This window comes from Seriola lalandi, unplaced genomic scaffold, assembly GCF_002814215.2.
Source record: "Seriola lalandi dorsalis isolate HSWRI2012SDOR001 ecotype SW California unplaced genomic scaffold, Sedor1 jcf7180002054554, whole genome shotgun sequence".
NCBI classification, from domain to species: domain Eukaryota; kingdom Metazoa; phylum Chordata; class Actinopteri; order Carangiformes; family Carangidae; genus Seriola; species Seriola lalandi.
Window position 1 is genome coordinate 559,198 of NW_019525107.1, and position 24,978 is coordinate 584,175.

Genomic DNA, 24,978 nt, shown 5'->3' on the forward strand with positions numbered 1-24,978 from the left:
CTGATGTAACCTCACTGAAACTGAGCTGTCCTGTGGCACACATGGGACATAGCACTTTAAAATTGATGGCTTACTTCATATGGAAACAGTTGTGTAGATAACTCTGAGCAGCAGCTGTTGGCAAAGTTTCCAAACATATGTGATCAAGGCAGTTGTCATGATTTGTCGAAACAGCTTTTGATTGCAGTATCTGTGGCTGGCAGACCAACCATTAACTTAAAAGTTTAAAGTATTATTATAACTCAGAAATACTTGACAGGACAAGATTTGAGACGTATCTTAGAAAAAATGGACACAGATCTACTCTTTGACAACAAAGAGATGAAGTTTTAAAATGACAAATAAGGTCTAAAAGAGTGGCATAGAAGACAATTATTTTCAGTGAGACCTGATCATATCGCAGCCATCTGTGGCCACACACTAAAAAGTGGATGACTCCCCCTTGTGGTAAAAAAACAAACATCTACCACGAGTGAAGCATTAGATGTGTCGGCAAATACTGTGGATCTAAGTGTATAAAAAAAAAGACCATAACAACTTCTGAAGCCCAGACGATTTATTAAATCTTTACACAGTGTGTTATTTCAGGCATATTACATTAACATCCTTCAGATATACTGACATGATATGACTGATATAGCATTTAAATAAGGACTGTATATGTTAAAACAGGTTTGAACCAGTAATTTCAAATCTAAGTCATTATAATTTATAAGTTAGAAGTGAACAAATCTAAGCTTTCTGCACTAAACTAGTACAGCAGAGAGGCTTTCTGTCCTCACACACACACACACACACACACACACGCACACACACACACACACACACACACACACACACACCCCACACCCCACCCAGCGGATCAACATGCAGCCCTTTTGGCAATGATTGTCCTGTTACTGTTCCCCAAAACACTTTCAAGTATCTTCTGAAATGTGTGAAAAAAAAAAAAAAGTAAATCACTGAAATGTAATCTCATCTATCCTTCTCTCTCAGTGCCAAATTGATAATAAAACATATATCTGGCTTTCACAGCATCTTTACAGCCACAAGAAAACAGCAATACTACATGGTCTATGGCCAAAGTGCACGTCTACACAGTGGTCTGTACATCTTCTACCTAAGCCTTAACCATAAAGAACAGATTGTAAAGGCACATGAAGCTGAATATTTTTTTTAAAACATGATATTCACTTTACCTTAACCTTACTTTAAGTTCCTACAGAGCAGCATTTCCACTGACTGTGAAGCATTGAGACAGCGGCAGCGAGACAGTCTTGTATTGATAAAAACACTGAGTAAATTTGGTTAAATTCATTTTGCCATGATGCAAACATATCTTACCATAGTTTGTATTCATACAGCCATGCTTTGGTTATAGGTTACACAGATGCAGAACCTTTGAAGCAGTTACCCTTACTGTTATGATGCAATTATTCTACAACATACACATTCAAACTAATTTTATGTAAAAAAAAAGTGTCAGACCTTTATTTACAATGAACAGGGTGATGTAGTCAGTTGGTTTTATTTGTAGTTGAAAAAACCAGTTGATTTGGCCTGAGGAGCCATCAACATACTGGCTTGATTCTTGTGTGTGATGTGAATCTGTAAAGGAAATATAAAATTCGAATGTCCAGTAAATTACATAATAATCAAATCAAAACATTGCCACTAACTATATTGCTAATGGGAAAATTAGCTTTAATATTTAATGTGTGGTCTGCAGTAAAGCAGCCACAGTGTTTGATTCTGTGTGTGTGTGTGTGTGTGTGTGTGTGTGTGTGTGTGTGTGTGTGTGTTTGCAATATTTACCGTGCAGGGAGGCTGCATCCACGGCTCTCCATCTATCTGCATCGGTAATGCTTTCTTCGTCCTGAGGGTAAAGTAGAGAGGGTTCAACAAAATGCATCAGGTAACAAAATCAATGACTGTCCTGTGTCATTAAAATACCAAAAGGAAACCCAGCATACATAATTATTGTTATGTTAAGATCCAGCTAAGGATCGATCACCCTCAGCTGGTGATCAAAGTCAACTACAAGCCATTGTCATGACCGAGAGCCCGAAGCTTGACAAGTCTGAACATGTCCGTGTGGCTGTTTCTCACCTGATGGTGATCTGTGACGTCTTGGCGAGCCTCACGGCACTCTTGAGGCCCGTGTATATCTGTCCCATCTCCATGGCTCCTTCAAGGCCGACCACCTCTAATCGACGGTCACTGAGATCTGACAAGAACACATGGACACACTGAACATCCAGTGCTCAGAGGAAGAACATTGTTCAGTCTGAGAGAGAACCATATATCAGTCAACATACTGTCAGAATCAAATAAAGTGACACTTATAAATACATTACGTACAAACATCACTAAATACATTTATGCTTATACTGAAAATACAGGTGTAACAAGTCAAAGAGGCGATGATCAACATTTTTTATATTAACAATGGATCACTTGTATGTGAATGTTGTTTCCAGAAGCAGCAGGCAGCTGTTCTCAGTAAAAAGGCCCTGATAAACCCGCTGCCCACTACCTGCTCAGCACCAAACACCAGGCAGACGCAGAGACAGGCCGGTGAACATGGCGGAGCATTTAGCAGCTAAAGAACCAGATATTTCCCTCAGTTGGAAGAGGGCAAAATCAGACTGAAAAGCAGAGTGAATACTGGACTTACATTCACCAGGTGGACACAAACACGACTCCAGGTGAATGATAATGTTGCTCTGTGTCTGCCAGATGTGTAATTAGGAAAATGTTTGCTAATAAGTTGCCATGTAAACTTAAAAGATCCTTCCCTCAAGTGTCCAGAAAAATCAACGACTGCAGATATAAATACCACAACAACATGAAAACACAATCAAATCAGAGCAATGGAAGCCAGTTTCATTTAATGCCTTTAAAGTTTTGTGTCAGTTGCCTTCTTACTGTAAAGCTACATTCATTTTTTAGCCACAGAATACACAACATGGACATATTGTCACCTTATAAAGTTGTTTAGGCAAACAGTTGCCTGTGTACCGATCCAGCAGACACAGAACAGCAATGGCCTTTACATGTGCTCCTGTTTGTGTCCACTTGACTAATGTTACCCCAGTGTTACCCTCCTTTTAGCTCTGCCTGGGTGGTGGACAGGTCACACGGGCAGTGGGTTTATCACGGCTTCTCTACTAAAAATACTTGCCGTCTGCAGCTGGAAATGGGGTTGATGAGCCTGGAGTCTGCAGGCTGTAAAGCCAAAACAATGAGCTGAGAGAAGTTAAAAGGCTTCATGTAGATGAGGGAAGTGATGGAGTTTGGGTTCATTACTATGTGCAGCCTCTTGCACACATCACATAGTCAACTGATTAATTGTTGACATAAAAACTGGAATTACTGCATCACCTTTGTTTGCTTCCGCCAACCAGTCAAGTTTAAAACTGCAGTTCAGATCCACGTCTGTCCAGACTCATATAATATATGTATTGACAAGTGTGGTGAAGGAATTTAATGAAATGTATTAAGTGTATTTGCAGAACAGTGAAGTTGACCTTTGACCTTTTCAATATTAAATGTCATCAATTCAACATTTTATCCTTTTGGATATTTGAGTGACATTATGTCATAATTACTTATGAATTATGGCCTAAAATGTGTTTTGTGACCTTTGACCACTAAAATCTCATTTGTTCCAAACTTAAAGAAATTCCTTCAAGGCTGAGATATTGCATTCACAAGAATGGGACGGACGACCGGATGGACAAACAGACGACCCGATGTCTCCATCATAGTGGCACAAAAATACTGACTGCTGCAGTTTAAAGCCAGACTTCTGATAATCTCCTTAACTCTCTGGTTTAAAATCATTATTCTGTGGAGTGGACATCAAAGACAAAATACCTTGGGAAGTCACTTTCAGGATTTCTGGGTCGACAATCACTTCTGGCTCTTCCTGACTCGTCACTCCCTTTGTGTCCCCTTTTTTGGTCTCCCCCCAAAGGTTGGAGCCACCGTGCATGCTGGGAATGTTAAGTACAGCAACTCCCTCTAGAGACAGGATGCTGAGATCCAGTGGAGTACCACAGCACTGAAGGGGGTGCAGCAAAGTGAAGCATCAGTGCACGGTCTGTTTGTGGGAGAAGTTCTTTCAATGCACACTTGCAATGCTGCTAACACTGGTGCTGTGCTCTCACCTCGATTGTTAGGCTTTCGTTCAGTTTCTTGCAGGAAGCAGAGATGGTTTCTGAAGTTGCAAATTCAAAATACCACAGCTTGTTCTTCATTCTGCAGACATATAGAAGAGTGCCTTTCAGGTTTAAGTGAAATTTTACTTTCACACAACGTTTTCTCCTTTCAGCGCACACAGCTCTTTAGAAGAAGGAGGAGGAGGAGGAGGAGGAGGAGACACTTGCCACCACAGACCACCACCTGCTGTTGCCACCTGCATTCAGTTTTTTTTCAGCTTTTAAAAAAAAAAAGTTGTTGTAAGAAGGAAAAAAAAAATACAGCTTTTTTTCCTAAAGCCGAAGACATAAGATGAAATAGTACGCCCCAGCTCTGCAACTGTTATACTGTGTAATACTATATGCAGGACATATTTAATTGTTTGTTTGCTGTTCATGCCCTAGAAACTGAAAATGGTTAATGGCAGTTAATGGCATACCTGCTGTTGAATTTCTGGGGATGTTTCTCCCTCATTGTGTGAAACCGGTGTGCAATGGAGGCATCCTGTCAACATGACACAACAAAGCAATTATCTAAACACAAAACTGAAACATAAATATTTCCCCTTTGTGTGATATATTTATAATGAGAGACTCACAACTCCAATAGAGAAGTAGTTGTTGATGATTTCATATGGCACTGGGTCTCCCTTCTCCTGATTCTCATCAGTGATGACCTGCACACTCCAGCGGTCCATCAGCACCTGAGAGCTCCCCTCAATGTCCTTAAGAATACGACTCAAATCCTCGCCATCATATCCTGTTGAGTGGAAACAAACAAAGAGGACCAACATGACTGCGAACCTTTGTGTGCACAAACAAAAAAAAACAAAAAGCAAATTGGAGAACTTCTGCTTTGATGAAGCACAATTAAGCAAACAAACCCACACAGCAACAGAACATATGCAGCAGACCATTTCATTATTTTCATAATCAAGTAACATTTTCTCACCTCCTCCCCATCGAAGACATCGCGCAAGGTCATTTCCTGTTCCCAGAGGAAGCACAGCAACAGGTGGCCGTTCCAGCAGATTGGCTTTGTCTGATTGCAAGAAGAGGGAAAAGGGAAGGAGAAGTGCATCACAATGATTTTCACCAGAAGCTCGCATACGCCTTTCATAGAGTTTGACGCAAACAGTCTCACCTATTGCGTCCAGAATCCAACCAACTGTGCCATCTCCCCCGCACACCAAGATCCTGTAGTCCTGCAGATTTCTGAAGAAACTCAGTCTGAAAGAAAGAAAGGTGATGACAAATATAACAGCAGAGCATGACACAGAGACATATTTAGGACAAAGTGGTTTGAAACAATCTGATACTTTTAAAATAAAATTCATAGAAATTAATTTCACTTCCATTTCACTTTGACAATAAACTGTTGCACTGATGACTCACCCTGGTCCCGGTCCACCATTTGAAAGGTTGTATACCTGCCGTGGATTCAGTAAATACTGAAATTTACGCAGGACTCTGAAATACATAAAACCAGGCTAAACACTGGGCATGTATCAGACATGTATTTCTCCATGAATGTATTTTTTTGGACTCACCTTTCTCCCTGCTTGCCCCCACTTTTAGGGTTTACGAACACTAGAAGAGGATGAGTCTTTGACACGGGGCTGATCTGTTGTATGGAAATGAGGTATTACATAGGATAAAATGTTTACATACTGAGTTTATTGTATAATATTGTATATTGAGTATATTTTTCCTTAACCAAGGAATCTGGCCAACTAAGATGTCAGTTTATAAATATTAAGTATTGATAAAAACCCTCACAAGGCAGAATAATACCTGAAGCACTTGTCCATCAGGAGTAGTATTAAGCTCGCTGTCATCTGTTGAACCCGAGCAGCCATTCTTTACATTGTTTGTTCTCTCCTTTAGGGAGGAAGACAAAAGTATAGATTGAATAAACAAGAGGATATGTAATGTCTTTCTCGCCTTTTGAGAACAAAGAAAATCTCTACACACTGTACCTGTCAAAATGCCACACAGGTGAGAAGGGTTTACCAACAACAAGAGACAGCCCTGGGCTGATGTTATGTTATTGCGTAGGTGTCACAGGCACTGTTTGTACTGTACATGTTCTTGAGAGGAGCCCGAGGATAATTCTGTACCTTTATAACAGGATATATTGCCCATGGAGGCAGGATATGGTCTCGGAGCGGCCCACAGGTACACTCTGTCGGCTCTTGGTCTGCACAGTCATCGTGACACTGTAAAACACAAACAGTCACACATTACATAAACTGCCAGCACAACAGTGATGATGGACAGAATCTGAATTTATCCTTTAACAAGATTCTTGCATTTCTGTTGCATTGAATGAGATGAGAGACAGGAGGAATAAAGGCCCACAAGACTGGATTTGAACCCAAAGCATCATGGGTACACGGCCTACAATCAGGCAATTGAACCAGATTGGGTCATGACCAAAAAGCACAGTCTCACATTAAGAAGTTCCTCACCATCGTGTGACACCACACACAGTGTTTGCCCGTTAAGCCTTGGAAGCTCTTGATCTTCTTCTGGCATTTATCACATTTCCTCGAGTCACAGTTCCCACTCACCCAGTCGTGCGCTGGAACCTGAAATGTGGGATGAATATTTTAACATCCACAGAAGAGCACATTCACACACAGGATAAAGTCCAATGTAGTCAGTGTCACTGTAAATTTAGCGAGTATCACTGTAAATGTTGTCATGGAGACAAAAGCATACCCCTGTTTCTTTCTTTGACTTCACATACGTTCTGGTGCAGGGGGCGGGGTTCTTGTTAGCGCAGCGCCCGTGGACTGTGTATTTGCAGCCTGCAAAAGAAGATACATAACCCAGCTGTCATATGATGTTTATATAAACACGGCGCCCTGTCAAATGTAAAGCTGAGGGGTATTCATCTGAAAAAAGATCCTGTAATTCTCAGTATTGACCATACTGACACTACACTTCCAGTGATAAATGTCACTGCAGTGTCGCCCTCTGCTGGAGAGTTCTCAGGGTACTCACAGGTGCAGCACAGCCCTTGCTTCCTCAGGCCCAGCAGCATGCTCTGACACACGTTGCAGTAAACAGGCTTGTTGAAATGTTTCATCCTCCAAAGGTGCTGCCCATCCTTCTGGGTCATCTGGTTGTTGAAGGAGCAATTTGAAGATGGCAATGCAAGAAAGAGCAGACGACATGCTTGAAGATCTGTGTTATTGTGCAAACTCATTTGCATTTTGAGAAAACTAAACAAAAAAAGAGAACAAAAGAAACTTACGTCTGTTTCCTTTGTTGAAATTTGGATCAAACTATGCAAACCCTTTCATAAACGTACTGTGGTAAAAGCTTGCACATTACAGTTGTTTTTCACACCAACTCGTGACTAACCTTGCCTTAATGAGACTACTGATTATTCAGTATGTAGTGGTTCTCTATACCATGACATACTGTGCAGCACTGTGGATATTCAAATCAACCCTGACTATAATCTCAAGTTCTCAACACAAGATTATGAGGTTGCTTTCAATCTGTTTACAGAGCAACCATCGCTCTTATCCAGATTACACACTGAAATGCTTTTTGTGTGACATGATGAATCGGCCTATCACTTACTGCATGAGGCATAGCGGGCAGCCCGTGAAGCAGCACACAGCAACTGTGAGGGGGCTGAATTCATGCACCCCAGGCTTCAAATGTCCATTGGTGGCTAGAAATAGCCTGAGGGGAAGTCCCTCGCATTGTTGTAGAGGCCAAACCCAGTAACAGAGTCCAGTTCATGGTTTTATCCTGCCACTGTGAACTGCAGTCCAACAGTAAGTGGCATTTATATTCTTGGCAACACATTCAGCAACACCCATAACACAAAACTGATCTATCCTCGATTTAATTAAACCATTTTTATGTGCACGCCCAATATTGAAATGATACATTTATTTTGTTCAAATATGGTGCATCAGCCAAAGATTGCCATTTTATGCAAGCACTGTGAAATGTGGGCACCGATTGTGCCGAGTAAATGGAAAACACTAAAGCACTCTGATGGCGCAGAGCTTGCATGAGAAGAGATGACATTACCACACCCTGTAACACTGAGTCGGCAAAAAGGCCCTTATAGACAGGGAGGAGGTAGAGGACAGAGGAGAGGCACGCAAGGCCAGGGTTTCATAAGAGCAGTGAATATAGGTTTTACCACTTTGTGAGACACCTGCTGTCAAAATGAAATACATCTGAGCTCGGCTTTTGGAGCCAACGCTTAATGAAAAGAGAAACATGCTGCTATAAAAGCACCTTGAGACCCAACAAGACCAGCAAGGGAACGTTGTTCATGCCTCCCTCCACCCACTCCTCCAGAGACACTGTGCCGCTGCTGTCAGCATCAATTGCTGTCATCATGTCCTTCAGAACCTGATGAAATGATATTTGGTTGTTATTATCCAGTCAGCACACATATTTTCTATTACTTGAAAAGGCCATATGTTTTCTGAAACTGCTCTTGCATGGGAATTTATGAATTTTACAGGTGCGATGACGCAACCCTGGCAAATGAGTAACAAGTGGTGCCCTATAGATAACATCATAAAGGATATCTTGTGCAAGCAAATGTGCATTTACTATATTCTCAAAGCTGAAAGTACAGTTCCGGGACGTTTATATTTCAGAGTCGAGACTGTGGGACTTACCGGCCTCAACTCTGACACATCCCAGCCAAGGTATTCTGCAGCATGCATCATCTGAGCAATGATCCTATCCACTTCCTGTTTAAAATGTAAAAAAAACACTTGTTCTAGAAATGCGGTTGGTATGATAGGTTCATTTACAATCACACCTTAAGAAGATTTTCTCAGTAACTTACAGAGCTGTCGAGGACTCCATTGCCATCTCTGTCATAGAGTTTGAAAGCAACTAAAGAGAGAGGGGAAATGAAAGTGGAAGTGCTGGACCGAGTCATCACTCAAATTATTTTGGGCAGAAAAGAAATAACCAACTCACACTCCAGCTTGTCCCTGGGCTGGCCATCCTCTAGCAGAGAGAAGTAACATGAAACGTCCTTCAGAAAGACCTCCTCTACAGGAGAGAGCGAGAAGAGGGGGGCTCTAGTCACCATATCTGCACATCCAGTACCACACAGGCATGCAGTGATAAATGAATGTATGCCAAACCATGGTGTAAATCGATATGGACCTGCTACAAATGACGGTGGAGACAGTGAGTTGTGTTAACACATGGTGTATAATCTTACTGGCACTGTCTTCCTGGGTGGGTTCAGAGTTTTGGAAGGAACGGAAGAGTCGCTGGCAGAGGGCCAAAGGGAAGTCCTCCACTTCTAAATAAGTCTTCAGGAACAGACGAAAGCCTTCTTCATTGATGCACTGGGAAAAAAAATGAATGGGAGAGGCATTTTTGTTTACGGCGGTACTGTGACTTCTACAATGAAATTGAGTGTCTTGGTGTATCTGTTGTGCATGTTAACTTCTGCATTTTTAAAAAATCACCTCTTCTCACATGGTATCTTCCGTGTGAAAAATCTTGTATCTGATATGTGTCTTTTTCTTAGAAAAACACACTTCTTGTTATGAGCTTGATCATCTAAGTGTATCACGCTGGTGTTGAACGGCTTTCAAAAGCCCTAGATATATCTCAGAACCATTTATCCGTCATTTAGAGGTAAAAATATGTCACCAAAAATGGAGAGTTTTCACAGTTTTCATGTGACAATAACATTTAACAAAAAACAAACTAGTGATTCAAGATTTCTCACGTGATAATATGCTACAGGGCTAACAAGCAGTAGTCCCTTGGTAATGCTGAACCACAAACCCATTTCTTGTTGACATAATTCCATTTCCCTGGTTGATACGCTGCAAAGCTGCCCCAGTAATAAATAATGTCACTGCAAGGCAGCCAGACCACAAATAGAAATGAACGAAAAAGGACCAAGAAAACGGAAAGAAACCAGCATCATTATTGCACACACAGCAATATTTACAACAGATAATAAGGCATTGTGTTGTGTCACTCATAAGCTATTTTATGACAGTATTTGTGTTTTCTTCCATTATAAAAATCAACATTTCCTTCCAATTATCTAACTAAACTGTATGTAGCCAATCCATCAGAAATGACTGCATGTACTTCCAAACGAGTCTGCAGTGTCAGCCACTGATGTACAGTATTGTAAAGACCTTTTTTTTCAATCACATCTGAGCTCACAATGCAGCCAGCACTCAGTTCGGCAGGGCCTTGCTGCGTGGGCAAAACTAAGGAGGTAATTTACATTTGCAACCCAGCTTGAATGTGCTGAAGATATTTTTCATGGACAGCTTAATCATCATGATCAATGGGTTTGAATCTAATTAATCAGCGTAGGACAATTAATAACTGCCCAATATACATAAATCACATGCTCATTTCTCACTGAACTGCTCCACTGAGAGCGATAATTAAGTTCAGTTATGTGCCTCATAGCTGGCATCACTATGAGCGAGTTTTGGAGGAGCGGACCTGATGTTGGACACCAGGACACATCGTCCCCTTACCTCTCCATGTCTGTGCCGGGCCAGACTGCCATCTGCATCGAATTCCCTCAGCACGTCTTTCACCTTCAAGCTGCAGTCTGGAAGCAAAAGGCACACAGGTCACACAGGGATACACATGTACTCCTAGTATATGTGGGTAGTTCTCAAACATTGATTTTTCATACATTATATATTGTATTCGACAGTTTTCAGTCCACATTTGTGAAATATCATGTACACATATGATTGAATAATGAATATAGATTCATCTGAAGAACAACAAAACATGTGCATGCCTTCTTTACAAAAATGCAGAAGGTGACAGACTGTTACCTCTTCTAGATGCGAAAAACCATGAGCGAGTATAAATGAGTGTGTGTGTGGGTGGAAGTTGGGGGGGTGGGGGTGGGGGGGGGTGCTGCTGCTGAGAAAGCTGCCTGCCCGCCCGCTTGCTTGTCTGTACTCACATTCAATGTACTGCTGTAGCTGGATAAAGTCGACAGGGTTCAGTTCCTTCACCTCTGGGTTTGTGGGGGTGGACATGGTGCCTGCTTCTGCACTAACTGCCTGCCTGTGCACAGGCGAGAGGAACAGTGAGACACAGAGGCAGAGAAAACAGAAGGTGGGTGCACAGTAGCCTGCTTCTTTGTAAAACATAAAAGCATGGCTGCAAGCAAAAGATAGCATCTTCCATTTCACACTGTACTAATCCATGATCGCAGACAGGGAGATTCACACTCAACATCCCAACACTGAGTGTGAAGCAAGGATGTGTACACTGTACTGTTTTCTTTTTGATGAACACAATGAAATATTAAAGTATGTTTATATGACCAACCATTTTTATATGTCATTGTGGTCCATGTTCATAAACCCACAGACTTTTCTAAACAAGCATGCAGATGTCACTTTTTCCTTCTACGATGCACTGAAATGCAGCGTCATTGCCAAACATGAACAACTTTGTCAAGTCTACTTTATCACTACTGTGTTTATTTTAAATCTCACACCGTCATTATAATGTGACTACCCGCTTAAAACTGGGCCAAAAGTCTGGTAGCAATTATATCAGGCTACAGGTACCCATGATACTTCAACTCTAGGGATTCTCTGCACCCAAAATCTCTTTCCATACGCTCAGTGGCCCATATAAGATTGATAAAATACCAGATGTGAGGAGTGTTTGGTTCAGTTTAGCAGGAGAGTACAATGAAGCGTTAAAATGCAGCGATAAACAATAATATCTTGTGGAGAGGTCGAAAAACCAAATTGGCTTCTCAGGGGACATCCCCTTCAAACAAAAGGAAGAGACATAAATGTCGTTCAAGGCTGAAAGTGAGCCTGAAGCTTGGAGCTTATCGCAGTAAAAATTTGTTATGCATGTTGCTCTGAAGTCAGAAGCATGGCATTTGGATGAACATTTGGTTGGTTTGTTGTGAATGGTTTCATCAGAAGCAAAGATGCAGTTATGACATAATGGAAGGAGATTCCCTAATGACAGGAAAACAAACAGATAAATGTAGAGTTCATTAATCAATGAAGGAAAGAGGACAAACTAGTTAATAGAGGGGAGAAAATTGCCTCACATCCTGTTTGATGTTGCTTTCGCAGATGCATGCCAATCAAATGGTGCAATAAGAGATATAGACATAGATCAATACAGAATTTGTAGAGAGTCTAATGCAGCTGATAATCAATATGTCTTGCAATTACGTTATAAATGTGATCTTTCCGGGTAAGTCTTTCATAATAAGCATCAAGAAATGGCACACATGCTTTAATGTTCCAGTAATGCATTCCTTTCACGGTAAGAGGCACATTTAAGAGCTACTAATTGTGTTAAACCAAGATCCTAAGATCTTAAAGATAAATTAACAAATTTTTCAATTTACAAATACAATTAATTACGAGTTAATAAGTGAAAATATGCTCTACTTAATACTCGCAAGGGTATAGATAGAATTCTAATAGAATAGAATAGAATAGAAAGTCTTTGTTGTCGTTGTACATAATAAACAACTAAATTAAGAGTGCTACTCCTGATCAGTGCAAACAGAAAACAAGTTAAGACAGACAAAGGGCATATTGCACTTAAAACATATTGTTGCTACAGTAGCTTATGGTGGCTAATGAGAGCTAACACTAGGCAGATATTACTGAGAAACTGACATGACTCTTCTCTACTTGTTACACTTCTACCTTTTACACTGTGTTTCACCATTTACCATTATCTTATAATCAGTTCAACCAAAATCTCACTTTGCATGATTTATACTTTGGGCTTCACTGCAACATGTTTTGCAATCCAAGCTGTAGAGTTTCAGATTTTATTCAATGTATTAATCTTAAAACTTGTCTGAGCTGTGTAATCCATCACAGTCCATCACAGTGCATTAGGTTTTGTCTAAACTATATCACCATTATCAGGTATTGCAGAGGAGACTTTCTAAATCAATCTGCACTTTACTTGCATTACCATGAAATGTTGATGGACCTGTGAAAACAATAAATACACTCTTTACACTACTCTGTTGGAGTGCATGAGTCGAGAAAGTGTAAATAGTCTGCTAAGTGATTTTAATACCATATTCATATGAATGACAACAGAAGGCTGTAATGGAAAGGAAGAAAGTAAGATTCAGAAGCTCTACAGCATGCTTTGGAAAATGGTGAGTAGTCATGATGTGCACTTCAGGAACTAAAACTTGGAAAAACATGGTCCTTAAAGGCCAGTCTGCTGGCTTAGAACCAAGTACCCAGGAGTAATTCCGGTAATTCCCCTCTAAACAATGTGATTGTTACTGAAGGAATTAAAAGGGGAAAGAGTTTAAAATAGAAAAAGAAAAACATAGTGAACATGGTGTAACAGCCTTTAAGAGTTAAATGCACATTCTGATATTTATATTTTATATCAATACCATTCTATCATCAAATACACAAATACAAAAGTAAAGCAGATTAAAAACAGTGTGGTGGTTTTCAGTCCAGGCTGATGAATGTTGATGTGTTGTTCACACTGTTGTCCCCAGGTGTTATCACACATTAAAGTGCAGCCAGCGAAGGTATCAGTGACGGCTGCCCGCACTGAACAGAAAATCTGAGCACTTAAAGGACAAAGAACGTACTGAGAAAAATAAATGAAATAATCTGAAAAAAACCACCCACTCTTAACATGTGATTTGGATCCATTTGCTCTCTTTAGACTGTGAAAGGTTCACACTGTCCTCACTTAATTCCCTCAAAAGGTCAGCAGCGTTGCCTAGCAGTTGTGTTTATGCTGCCGATCAGGTGGGCTAGGTCTGTATCGACAGCGAAGTGACACATGAAGGAATCGTGAAAAGCCATCTGTCACTGATGTCACCTGATTACAGGCCTAAAACTGTTTATTCTAAAAATATGCTCCTGACTCCATCCTCAAACACTGTCTTCTAAATAAACTAAAAATAGGCCTCTGAGGTTTATTTGCACATAAAACACACCTCTTATTTTACATAACTCATGGGCGTTATTTTTCCTTTCCCATTTTTATCCTTTCCAGAGGAACGCGATGTCACAAGCAGCGTCTTTTGTCTCCTTACCAACCAAGTACCATCATCATTATTGTCTGGTTCAACAAGATCTGGAGCCTATCTGAGTAATCTGATTCCTCACTTCCTGATTAGATAATGATTTGCATACACAATGCAGAGTTGGAATCAGGACCAGTCAGAACATGAAGGAAGAGGCATTCCCTGCACTTAGAGGAAAAGAGATGAATAGTGTAATATATGGTGAGCCAGTTGTCTCCACTCTCTAACATGGGATGGAGTTTTGAAAAGCAATCTAAATGAGCCTACTGAAGCAAGTATAAATTTTTCAGCAGGTTTCAGGAATGTTTGTGGCTTGTTAAAACTTAATACAAACCATGTGACTAACTGTTTCTGGCCTACCTCTCAATAAGGTTACACAGCTGGGCTTAAGTTAAATGGTAGATGCTTTATTAGGGAACTGTTGATGTTTCTCTCTAGAAACATTTATGTGGTACAGTCTCTGTTGTGTAGACATGAGAGAGATTTAAATGTGCACCAGCAAGAGTCACATAACCATAATTCATTTCCATTTACTTTGGTTCGCACTACTGACAGGCAGTCTGAAGTATTATTCTGTTTGAAGAAAATGTCGCTCCATATAATCAGTACAGAATAAATGATGCAGCACATGTTTGGGGCAGAAATGCAGAAAATCTGCAGCCTTCTGACTCATCGCCACTACTGGTTCTTCGAAAAGAAGTAAAGGACAATTTACATGTTAAAGTGGTTTTTCAAGTAGAAACAGCTTGTGAAAGCAACATCTACTCCCCCATAAACCTCTGAAAAACCATCTGTCTAGAGCCTGACACTTGCTTTTACTTCTGACCACTCATCTGAAAAACGCCAAATCAACTGCTTTATAAAAATTCACACAGTGAAATAATTGGAGGATTAGAGTGGGCAGTTCAGTTGGCATTCACACATGCCATGCATTTAATTATGAACCCATAATGTCTCGATATAAAACTGTCAACAACCATAAAACACTCTTTTCACAAGAATCATTTCAAGGTATACTTGGGGATGACCTTTTTCCATGGAGGCTAGTGTTTGTGCAAGCTGTCATAACACCCACGCCTTGTGTCAAGGAAATCTGCTGTTTTGCAACACTTGCAGGGTGCAAGCCATTGACTCCGTCATTATGTGGTTGGAAAACACTGCGTAGGTTCTTTCAATAGAGGCTGAAGTCTACATCTAATGTTGGGCATTTGTTTTCCTCCTGAAACTACAACAATTCTCTTCACTGACGAGTGTGCAGATTGCATCAGGTTAACAGAAGGGGGAGGACGGACATGCTTGGTTGCTGTGGAAAGTGTTTCCCTCCATCAGCTGCTCTCCGTCAGAGCGCTGCCACGGGTGACTAACAGGTAGGAGGAGGCAGAGAGGGAGGCAGCCAGCTCAGGGACGGGGGAGCCCAGTCAGTAGCTGTGAGTCTTCCCCCTGCAGCTCCACCTCCTCCCACGCCATGAGCCTCGTTTGGCCTTCAAAACCAAAGGCCACACTCTAAATCGCATTCTACATGCAGATGCTACTGTGACTCATTGCATGAACAGGGGAATACTCCCTTACTATAAATGGACTGTTTGCTCAAGGGGTCACTTTACGGTCCGAGCAAAAAGTTACTTACTTAGTGAAACTACTAGAGCAAAAAAAGCCACTTTTTCACATTTATGTATCCTAGAGCTACAGCCTGTAACCACTACTTCCCCTGGTTGTTTTATCTTCACTTTAGTAGTTCAGTATAGTATCAGGGTAGTATTGGCAGATATACTGAAGTTGCAACTCTATTGTTGAAAGCACCCAGGCAGGAATATGTTTTTTATTTTTAAATGATGTTACACATAGCATGGTCCAGAATCAGGGGATTTTTCTTTGGGTAGATCAAATGCATCTGGTGAGTATAAGATTCATCCACTGAATAAAGCTGTTGTGTAATGATGCAAATGCAGGGTCAAAAGTAATGACATGGTCACATTTGAGCATGCTGTTAAAATGGGGCTTCCCCTTGACTACTAATGTAAGGTAATATTTGAAGAATTGAATGGTATGCACAGTAAACCAGGCTCCGGTCAGTAGTAACACTCCGGAGAAACTGAACACAATAAACAGAGATTGTAAATCAGGCAAAAAAAACTGAAAAAAACAAAAGACATTCACCACAGTATGAATCATAGATTTCTTGGAAAATGTAGGCGAGGCTTTGCTCACTCCCCAGCATCAAAGTGTGGACTGCCCATCACTCTGAGTTCAGACTTGAATGTGACTTATATAATAGCTTTTTGGTGTGGAGGCAGCCTTGTAGAACACCATGCTGTGTTAAAAAAAAAAAAAAAAACCTCAAACCTGCCTGGACTTGTAAGGGTGCATGCTGTCATAAAACAGCCACACTGCTTTTATGGTGTAAGTGTTTGCATGTATCAGGGAGTCTCGCCTGGTTCACCCACATCTATCCACAACTGAAAATGAAACATTAAATGTCACATTTTTCAATGATTCGCTCTGAAACACAATCATATAGTATTGTCCACTGTCAGGTCAGTAATTCAGGGACCCAGAGTCTTCAGAATGAACTAAAATACATACTATCATTTTTGCTTTGTGAATTGTTATGTTAAATATGAATGAATGAGGCAAATTCTAATCACTTCTATGATGTGATAAGAAAGTACTGACTTCTGACAGTTCACCTAAAAAAGCCAAATGGGTTAAAATCATAGTCTTTAATACAGGATTTAGACAGACCAGTGATGATGTAATGAAGGAAGTGATGGCTAAATGAGAAGTGAAATAGCCTGTAAACAAAAGGCATTAATACCATTTCTCAAATTCTAGTTCATTTACAGCCTCTAGCCTGATGTAAACATTAACAATGGGACAATTGACCTGGCTGCAGTATTGATTGTCCGTGCCTGAAAACTCCCTTGCAGCTAGAAACAAATGTTATACCACTGAGACTCCAACTTGAAATGACCTGGTAGAAATGAACACATAGCTCGGCCAGGAAGTGGATCAAAAGCTGAGAGTTCAGGCAAAAAAAAAGAGACCTATGTTAAGTGTCAAGACTTTCCTGTATGGTTTGTTTTTCCAGTTAGCATGACGGCTGAAAGTCGTACTCACCACCACTTCCAGTTAAATTGACAGCAAAACTGGAGCTTCGAGTAAACAATGATCACACATCTGTGACAGTGCCCAGCAATTCCCACCATCATCTACCTCACACCATAGAGGATATTGCTGTCCCAGACAACAACAACAACAAAAACACGCAGAAAACCCTCTGTGGTGTCTTGAGGTTTCACTGAGCCCACCGGTATAGCACCATATCCCGCAACACACACAATCTCAGGTGGGAGTTACTCAGATAAGATCCTATCAAACGGAGGCCAATAACATTACAAAACAGTTTGCTCATGGTACTAGTGATGTATTAAGTTGTACCATGTGTTGGGAAGTTTAAGTAACACATATAGTGGAGACCACTACACTTAAGTATCTTGAGACACTACACCCCAAATAGTTAAAATACCCCTGAATGCTCACTAGTCTGTACTGTTGACAGATGAAAAGCTCATTTCTCTAAATAGCCCAGACTGAGAGAAGGTGTCCCCCTGAAGCTGGCAACTTAAGCAGTCTGACATTAACAACCGTCAGACACTGCAAAGGCAACTGATTGATGCATGTTTGTGAGGGTTCAAAAGAAGGCAGAGGACCGCATTGAAATGCAATAGATCTACCCAGTCAGTTGGTTGTTGTTCGGCTGTTGTGAATAGCTCTGTTATTAACACACGACTATCTGCAGCACTTTCGCTTTTCTAAAAAAAAAAATACAAAACTGGCTGAAAGCCGCCAGTTACCAGATGCATTTCCTTGGATTATAATGCAATTTCTTGACAGCAGCGCAAACACAACGTGCTACAATCACCCCCCCTCCCTGTATTTGACTGCCGTATGTGTGCAGCTGAAAGCCGTTCAGAGCTGCACTGAAACTTCAATCAATACGCCGAGCCACGGACCTATTACTGTTTGTTTTTGAGAGTCGTTTACCTTTCTGTCGCCGCTCGCGTTGTTGGTCTTTGTTGATATCGTCGTGGTGCAGCACAACAACCGGTCAAAAATCCTGCTTTCAGATGCGAAGCAAAGTGGCCGTTAACTTTAAATGGAGGCAGGAGGTCGGCGGAGTGGAAGCGGTGAACTAGTGCAGAGCAGAGACTGAGTGAGCGGATCCCTCCTGTCAAGCACCGCCTCAGCTGCTCTGCGCCCTCTGCAAACCAATACACACCCCGTCACGCCGGTGTACATCCATCTGCAAGTTGTAAAGCATTGCTCATTAAAATTATGCAACTGTAGCCTCTTGTTGTGCAATTATCATTCTGCTCTCTTAGAGGAAATCAATGCAATATACATCACGGACTTCATTTTTTCATAACAATGCTTTTAACAATTGTAGCATTGTCATTGTTTATATGGATCTCTGGTGCAAGTAGCAACCACATTTTTTTAGTGAAGCAAAAGCATTAACACAAATAGTCTGTTACCAGTAAAACCCACAAAATTAAATTCTTAAATTAAAATTTTATTTGAATAAAAAAAGAAGTATTAGCTTTAAAAATATATATACTTACCATTAAACATACCAACCTTATGCAGAATGGTTCATTTCAGAATAATATGTATTATATTATTGGGTTTACTGATGCATTCATATGTACATCATTTTAATGTTGCAGCTCGTAAAGGTGGGGCTCATTTTAACTACTTTATACAATGATGGTTAATTTCCCCCAGGGAATAGTTTTATCTTGTCATAAGCTATAATACCACACCATGTTTTATTTGTTGATTAGATTTTGTATTATTAATAATAATATACAAAGTAATTAGCAATTAAACTATCAAATAAATGTCTTGGAGTAAAAAGTACAATATTTACCTATGAACTGTAGTGTAGTAGAATAAAATGGAAGTACTCAAGTTAAGTACAAGTACTTCAAAACAGTTCTAGGTTCTAGTTCTTTTAAGTACATCTTGTGAATTATACTTAGATATTTTACATAATTAACAGTTTTAATGCAGGACTTTCACTTGTAACTGTATTTTTACTGTGTTATTGTAACTTTTACTTCTACTTCAGGATGTGAGTGACACAGCATACAGGCATCAAGTATTTGTATTGTACATTTTAAATCAGTAGAAATGTTTTTGGGTAAATTTACATTTCAAATATATTCCTAAACATGTAAACATGTTTGACAGCATGGGGACAGGGACTGCTGTATGACTTGTACCAACCAACCACATCACATAATGAGTGAAGACAATAACAGAGCCACAGCATTTGGTAGAGCACATGATTTCACATTCCACTGACCACAATGGTGAGGGATTAGTCTCCACAATGAGGACGAGGCTGGCAAAAGAGGATAACAGACATGGAAAACATGTGGGTGTCTGGGTTACACAGTGAAAAGGAGTGAGTCAGGTCAGAGCAGTCAGACCTTCCTCCCTGTGCACTTTGTGGTTAAACTCTCATCTTATTTTTTTCTTTTTTCTCATCCCACATCTCATTGCACTAATCATTTTATTTTGACTTAAGTCTTTGCATAAAGTATTCCACTGATGTGCCCTTTAGAGATGAAGCTCCTTATAGATCTCTGATGACATGGTGTGGTAGAATAAGGAACTGCATTTTTTTGTAATAAATTTAAAATCAAGTTATCCCAATGAGAAAATGCATTCTTTTGGGATTAAGTTTGATATTTTATTACTTTCTTGTCTGTACAATACAGTACATAACAGACACAAAACAAATAAAAACATTAATAGGGAAAATAATAAAGGGCACAATCCAAACTTTTCTGTTTACTGCACTTGTGTGGGCTTTTTTACCAGAAGTTTGGAGTCTTGTTTGTCTTACTACAGCAAAAAGTGACTAATGGTGAAACATTTTACCTCTCAAAAGCCATAAGAGTGACTTCACAAATATTCTTACAATCTCCAAGCTGTGGTTCTTAGTGAAATCTTAGTGAAATGTCAGTGAATAGATGTTTGCTAACTGTGAAGAATGAGAAGACCAATGTTTATACTTCAGAATCACCTAATACGTAAAGTGAACCATTATGATTATGATTTGTCAAATAAAACTCATTGTACATAGGTATATCCTAAATGTTAAACTTTCAATTTAACAGTTCAACTGGACCCAACATACAGACTATATTTACAACTGAGGCAACAAAGAAATCACAAAATCAATTTTTCTTCCTGCAATGAACTTCAAATGCACCGAAAAAGGCAGATTTCCATACATCAAATGGTAACATCTTCAAGCATGTTTGTGTAAAAGGCAACACAATAAATAAAACAAATGGCACAGAAGGTTTGGACAATCTAAACTGAGAAGCACAATGTCTTGTGAAATATTCACACGAACCTAAATACTAAAAAGCAAGCACGCAAAAAAAAATCTTCCAAGTCAACGTCCCTGCAGACAGTAACACAGGCTGACTAAACAGAACTGAGATAAACAAAAATCACAATCTAATTACAGTAATTGGAATAAGAGAATGACATTTATAATTCAATATAGTATTTGTATTTACAAGCATTTTTACAACTGAGGACATTAAATGGGGGTTCAAGCTTATTACTATATTAGGACATGGAGCAGAACAATCAGATCATATAATGCACTAAATATAAACCTTGTAAACATCACATCTCACCTTTTATCTTAGATATCAGTCAGATTAAGTTTCTATTTGCCAGGTTCATAATGTTTTGTCCTTACTTTAAGGCATAGGTATGAAGCTTAGGAGTCAGCCTCTTATAAGATTTTATTTTAAATAAGCCAGATTTATTCAGAAGGTTTCGCTCTACCGAGGAAAAACCTACTCGTCACAGCAAACCCCCAAGCAAAACGTCCCCACTTGTCTCTGGATCAGCTCAGCTAGCTGTACAGTTATAAGATCTCCTCCACACCGTGAGCAAAGATCATAACCAGGCCGGGCTCCAGGATCATATCCTCCCCCATATGCTGATTCTCACAGGCCATCACCACCACTGCCTGCTTGCCAGGGATACGCTTGGCAACGTAGTTCTCATAGTAGCGCCTGTTCATCTGCCGTACCTCGAGAGTGGCCAGTCCCTGCGGCCAGTTACGCTCGTGGGCGTTCTCGATCAGGTCGTTCACAATTGAGAGAGGACAGCCGCTGTCAATGAGGGAGCGTTTGATGACTGCCTGGAGCACAGCATCGGGAGTGGAGATCATGCCACCCCAGCGTGTCACCCTGGCAGGCTGCATGGAGTTCACCCACCTGACAATAGCATAAGGAATGAAAACCACATGAAAATTAGGGACTGAGCTGCAGTTCCCTGACAAAGTTGATTATAGAATACCAACTGGGGGTGAAGAAGAAATTTCACTTACTCCAAGATTTCATTGTATTCAATGCTCTCTTCGAGGTTTTGCAGGTTAGGGTTAGCACTGCGGATTGCTCTCATGTAGGCTTTCAGCAGCTGAATGTCTCGTTTCTGGGAATTAAAAGCACCATCTTCAGTGACTGATCTCACAAGATCTCCTAAAGCTAAACAGGAGTTTATGACTCATCAATCTGGCAGCTACCTTGAAAAGCTACACAAAACACAGTAACATATTTCTATCACTTTCTTTGAGTCCGGTATTCTCCTGACTCACTTTTATTGGATTTCTAACAAATGCTTATCCCTTTTTTTTTCAGCTGGGCAGATTCCAATTTGGCTAATATGAATATATATTGTAATAGCAGTACTTAATAGGGCTAAGAAATAATTATGCACAATTCTTCTTCTTCTCCTTTGTAAAATGATCATGGCTAAACTTTCATATCAAGGTATTGAGGTTTGGTCTCATGTCTGAATGACAACACACACAGCATTAGACCTTAAAAGTAGTAGTCTTAGAAATATGTTCATCACAGAAACAATGAAGTACACAGTACCAAAAACAACCAAATACACAAATGCAATAGAACATATCCAGAGACATGAATCCATATCATCTTGTACCATAGACGTACCACATTCAAATTTAACTGTTCAGGCAAACATTCTAAAAATCAGTACCCAAATGTTTTGAACACTTTATAACCCTGGATCACAAACAGCATTTTAGTGACTGAGTTATAATGCATTACAGCAATAGTCAGTAGAAAACTCAGTCATTATAAAGTGGTTGTTATGGAAACCTGAAACCTGAAACCTGAAAACCTGTTTCACAGACATTTGTAAACAATAGTTTTCAGGACTAGGTCCATAAAGTACTTTGCGGTTAATACGTCAATGAGCATGAAAATGTTCTTACTTGTTCCCCCAACTGGTGTTTATGCTCTGCCACAGTTTTCTCCAGCTCTGAAATCTTCGTCTGTTGCTGCTGGACGACACTCCGCAAATGTTTGATGCAGTTATGGTTGGGGAGCTCATCTTTGGGCATCTCAAGCCTGCAAGAGTGGGAAAGATAGAAGAATAGGAAAGGAAATAGAGGATTCAATCCCACATGATACAGAGAACAGGTCACACATTTTTGCAGCTAATTATAATATTTTACAGCACAAACTTTTGATTTCATTATTCATATCATTCATTTTCTTAGTTCCCAAGTTCTGTTACTGAGGACAGAACTTAGGAATTGTTCAAATGGGTGGGGTTCATAATCAGTGGATCCAAAAGTAACAATGCGGTGTAAATTTTATGCCAAAGGGAAGCCACTCACCCACATCCCTCCTCACAGTTGACAGGCCTTTTGGGGTTGTGCTCACAGTCTTTGAGGTGTGACTGCAGCTGGTCCAGCCGCAGTGTGGCTGTGCAGCCAAAGCTTGCATTGTCACAGCTGATCTGGAGTTTGGACAGCATGTTGCGCATGATGCGGGGCACAGGCCGGAGGTGAGCTAGCGTCACTACTGTGCGGTCAACGGGACAAATCTGCTGCTGCGCAAACCACTGTGTTATACAGGCATTGCAGAAAGCATGCTCACAGTGAGGAGCCTGAAATTAAAATGTGAAAACAGAAAATTAAATAAAATAAAAAAGATTCTGATCTAATCATGGGAGGGTGATCTTTCAGAAAGGGACTTGCCTGCACTGGTTCTTCTAACACTCCACTACATATAGGGCACAGCAGGTCTTCATCCACCTCCCCTTGGAACCTCGTAACGTCGTACCCCATGGTACATCACTGGGACCCACAACCTCCTGAAAAACACACAACACACCAAGCAAGTTAGGTCTTCATAAAATGTAACTGCAAAAGATAGGACTATAAATCTTTCACACACACACACACAAATATACAAACATTTTAAATGAATCTCACTCACAAAAGGCCTCAAATGCTTCCATTCAGTTCTCGATATATTGCTGATGCGTCACATCTGGCAGAAATAATCTGTCTGGCGAAAGAGACAGACACCCCTGCAAAAAATTATTCACACATTATTTTGTTTACAAGAGAATACTATATGGATGATGGGTTGATGGATCTTATACTGAGTAATCTATTCCGATAAGTAGAACTTTGATGCATCTTATCTAAAGACATATCTGAAGGTCCGAGACATCAGTGATTTTGAGCTTCATTGTCATAATCATAGACAGGCACAAACTAGAATGCCTCTATAAAAAGATAAAAGCGAATAGAAGACTGCTATCCAATCAACACACATTTTGTTATATAATTTTATCAGTAATAGCTGTAAAGGCACAATGACTCAAGAAATCCGAGCACACAGCCACAATTATACACATCCTAGAGCCCAAGAGCGATGTCCTTGATCCCTAACGTTGTGTGGTTGTCAAACATTATCCCTCGACAAGTGAAGCTACAGTAGCTAGCTCCCACATCTGAATAGAGGATCCCGTTGTCCCAGCTGACTGGTGACTGACCTAATTTCAGTAGAAGCAGCACATACCGGTCTAGTGGCGATTTACAGATCCCTTTCCCCCCCGCGAATTGCACTCAACATGTCTTGCACACAAGCTAACCCTCCATGGTAACGCTATAGCTACGTGTATAATCTTACTTTGCGGTTAACACGATACTAAATCGCAATGCCTTTGGGGTTATAATGAATCACCTTGGTGTCATCTTGAATAAACAACCCAGTGCCTAGATTCAGGTATCACTAAAGCATGCTCATCATGAATTAAACGTGGCTAACGCTTGCTAACTAGCTAGCCCTGTTAGCGCCTACGGTGCCGTTGATTTCCTCTGGATGTTAGCCACCGAGCTAACCAGACACAGCTCAGTCTGGGCAAACTACACAGAGAAATGGCTGTTCACAGTCATCCACGTTAGAAGAAAATATCATAACTGAATGAAATACTTACTTGAACATGTAGTAAAACAGATCCTAATCACGATGTTTATGTATTTTTGGACGTCCTACTGAAACTGGTGGTCGCTAGCCACGTCCTGTGCTACATCCTACGCTTCTGCGTCGTCCCTACGCAGTCGGGTGGGGACGTCATGACGTAAAGAGAAGCTTTTAAATGGTCCGTACTATATATTTCAGGAGGAAATGTTGTTAGATTTTACCCAATAAACATGCAATTTTTACAGATTAAACTACCCAAAATATATGAAGTAGTTCTCAGTAGTTTTCCCTCGGGCAAATACAACATGAAATTGCTATATAAACATTAATTTAATAATATATAGTAACAGGTACTTTTACT

At 40.3% G+C, this 24,978-nt stretch overlaps 2 protein-coding genes across 3 annotated transcripts; both read right to left on the reverse strand.

Moving 5' to 3' along the window:
* Window positions 1-538: 538 nt before the first annotated feature.
* dgkaa (diacylglycerol kinase, alpha a) lies at window positions 539-18,498 on the reverse strand. Its single transcript, XM_023415677.2, has 24 exons — window positions 18,316-18,498; window positions 11,170-11,273; window positions 10,724-10,800; window positions 9,427-9,556; window positions 9,177-9,251; window positions 9,040-9,089; window positions 8,867-8,941; window positions 8,475-8,591; window positions 7,212-7,329; window positions 6,927-7,015; window positions 6,674-6,793; window positions 6,323-6,421; window positions 5,997-6,083; window positions 5,753-5,826; window positions 5,598-5,672; window positions 5,347-5,432; window positions 5,155-5,244; window positions 4,802-4,962; window positions 4,643-4,707; window positions 4,173-4,263; window positions 3,880-4,066; window positions 2,110-2,227; window positions 1,816-1,876; window positions 539-1,608 (listed from the first exon to the last, which is right to left on the reverse strand). The coding sequence occupies exons 2-24, from the start codon at window positions 11,243-11,245 to the stop codon at window positions 1,528-1,530; spliced, it is 2,202 nt and encodes a 733-aa protein (XP_023271445.1). The 5' UTR covers window positions 11,246-11,273; window positions 18,316-18,498; the 3' UTR covers window positions 539-1,527.
* A 1,517-nt stretch (window positions 18,499-20,015) lies between these two features.
* Window positions 20,016-24,744, reverse strand: rnf41 (ring finger protein 41). Of its 2 annotated transcripts, none has more exons than XM_023415694.2 (7): window positions 24,631-24,744; window positions 23,622-23,693; window positions 23,381-23,496; window positions 23,018-23,289; window positions 22,610-22,745; window positions 21,698-21,801; window positions 20,016-21,584 (listed from the first exon to the last, which is right to left on the reverse strand). In XM_023415694.2, exons 3-7 carry the CDS (start codon window positions 23,468-23,470, stop codon window positions 21,230-21,232), a joined length of 957 nt encoding a protein of 318 aa, XP_023271462.1. In that variant the 5' UTR covers window positions 23,471-23,496; window positions 23,622-23,693; window positions 24,631-24,744; the 3' UTR covers window positions 20,016-21,229. The 2 variants fall into 2 exon arrangements, with proteins under 2 accessions (XP_023271462.1, XP_023271461.1); XM_023415693.2 differs by having other exon boundaries at window positions 23,622-23,715.
* Between the last annotated feature and the right edge of the window lie 234 nt (window positions 24,745-24,978).

What these genes read in the sequence shown, in the direction of transcription:
- dgkaa (XM_023415677.2), bottom strand. Translation starts at nt 11,245, where the DNA reads ATGTCCACCCCCACAAACCCAGAGGTGAAGGAACTGAACCCTGTCGAC. An exon ending in ATGTGTCAGAGTTGAGGCCG is followed by an intron (nt 8,592 to 8,866) that starts GTAAGTCCCACA and finishes TCATTTCATCAG; the next exon opens with GTTCTGAAGGACATGATGAC. An exon ending in ACTACTTCTCTATTGGAGTT is followed by an intron (nt 4,708 to 4,801) that starts GTGAGTCTCTCA and finishes TCATGTTGACAG; the next exon opens with GATGCCTCCATTGCACACCG.
- rnf41 (XM_023415694.2), bottom strand. Translation starts at nt 23,470, where the DNA reads ATGGGGTACGACGTTACGAGGTTCCAAGGGGAGGTGGATGAAGACCTG. An exon ending in AACACCAGTTGGGGGAACAA is followed by an intron (nt 21,802 to 22,609) that starts GTAAGAACATTT and finishes TTTAATTCCCAG; the next exon opens with AAACGAGACATTCAGCTGCT. An exon ending in GAATACAATGAAATCTTGGA is followed by an intron (nt 21,585 to 21,697) that starts GTAAGTGAAATT and finishes TGCTATTGTCAG; the next exon opens with GTGGGTGAACTCCATGCAGC.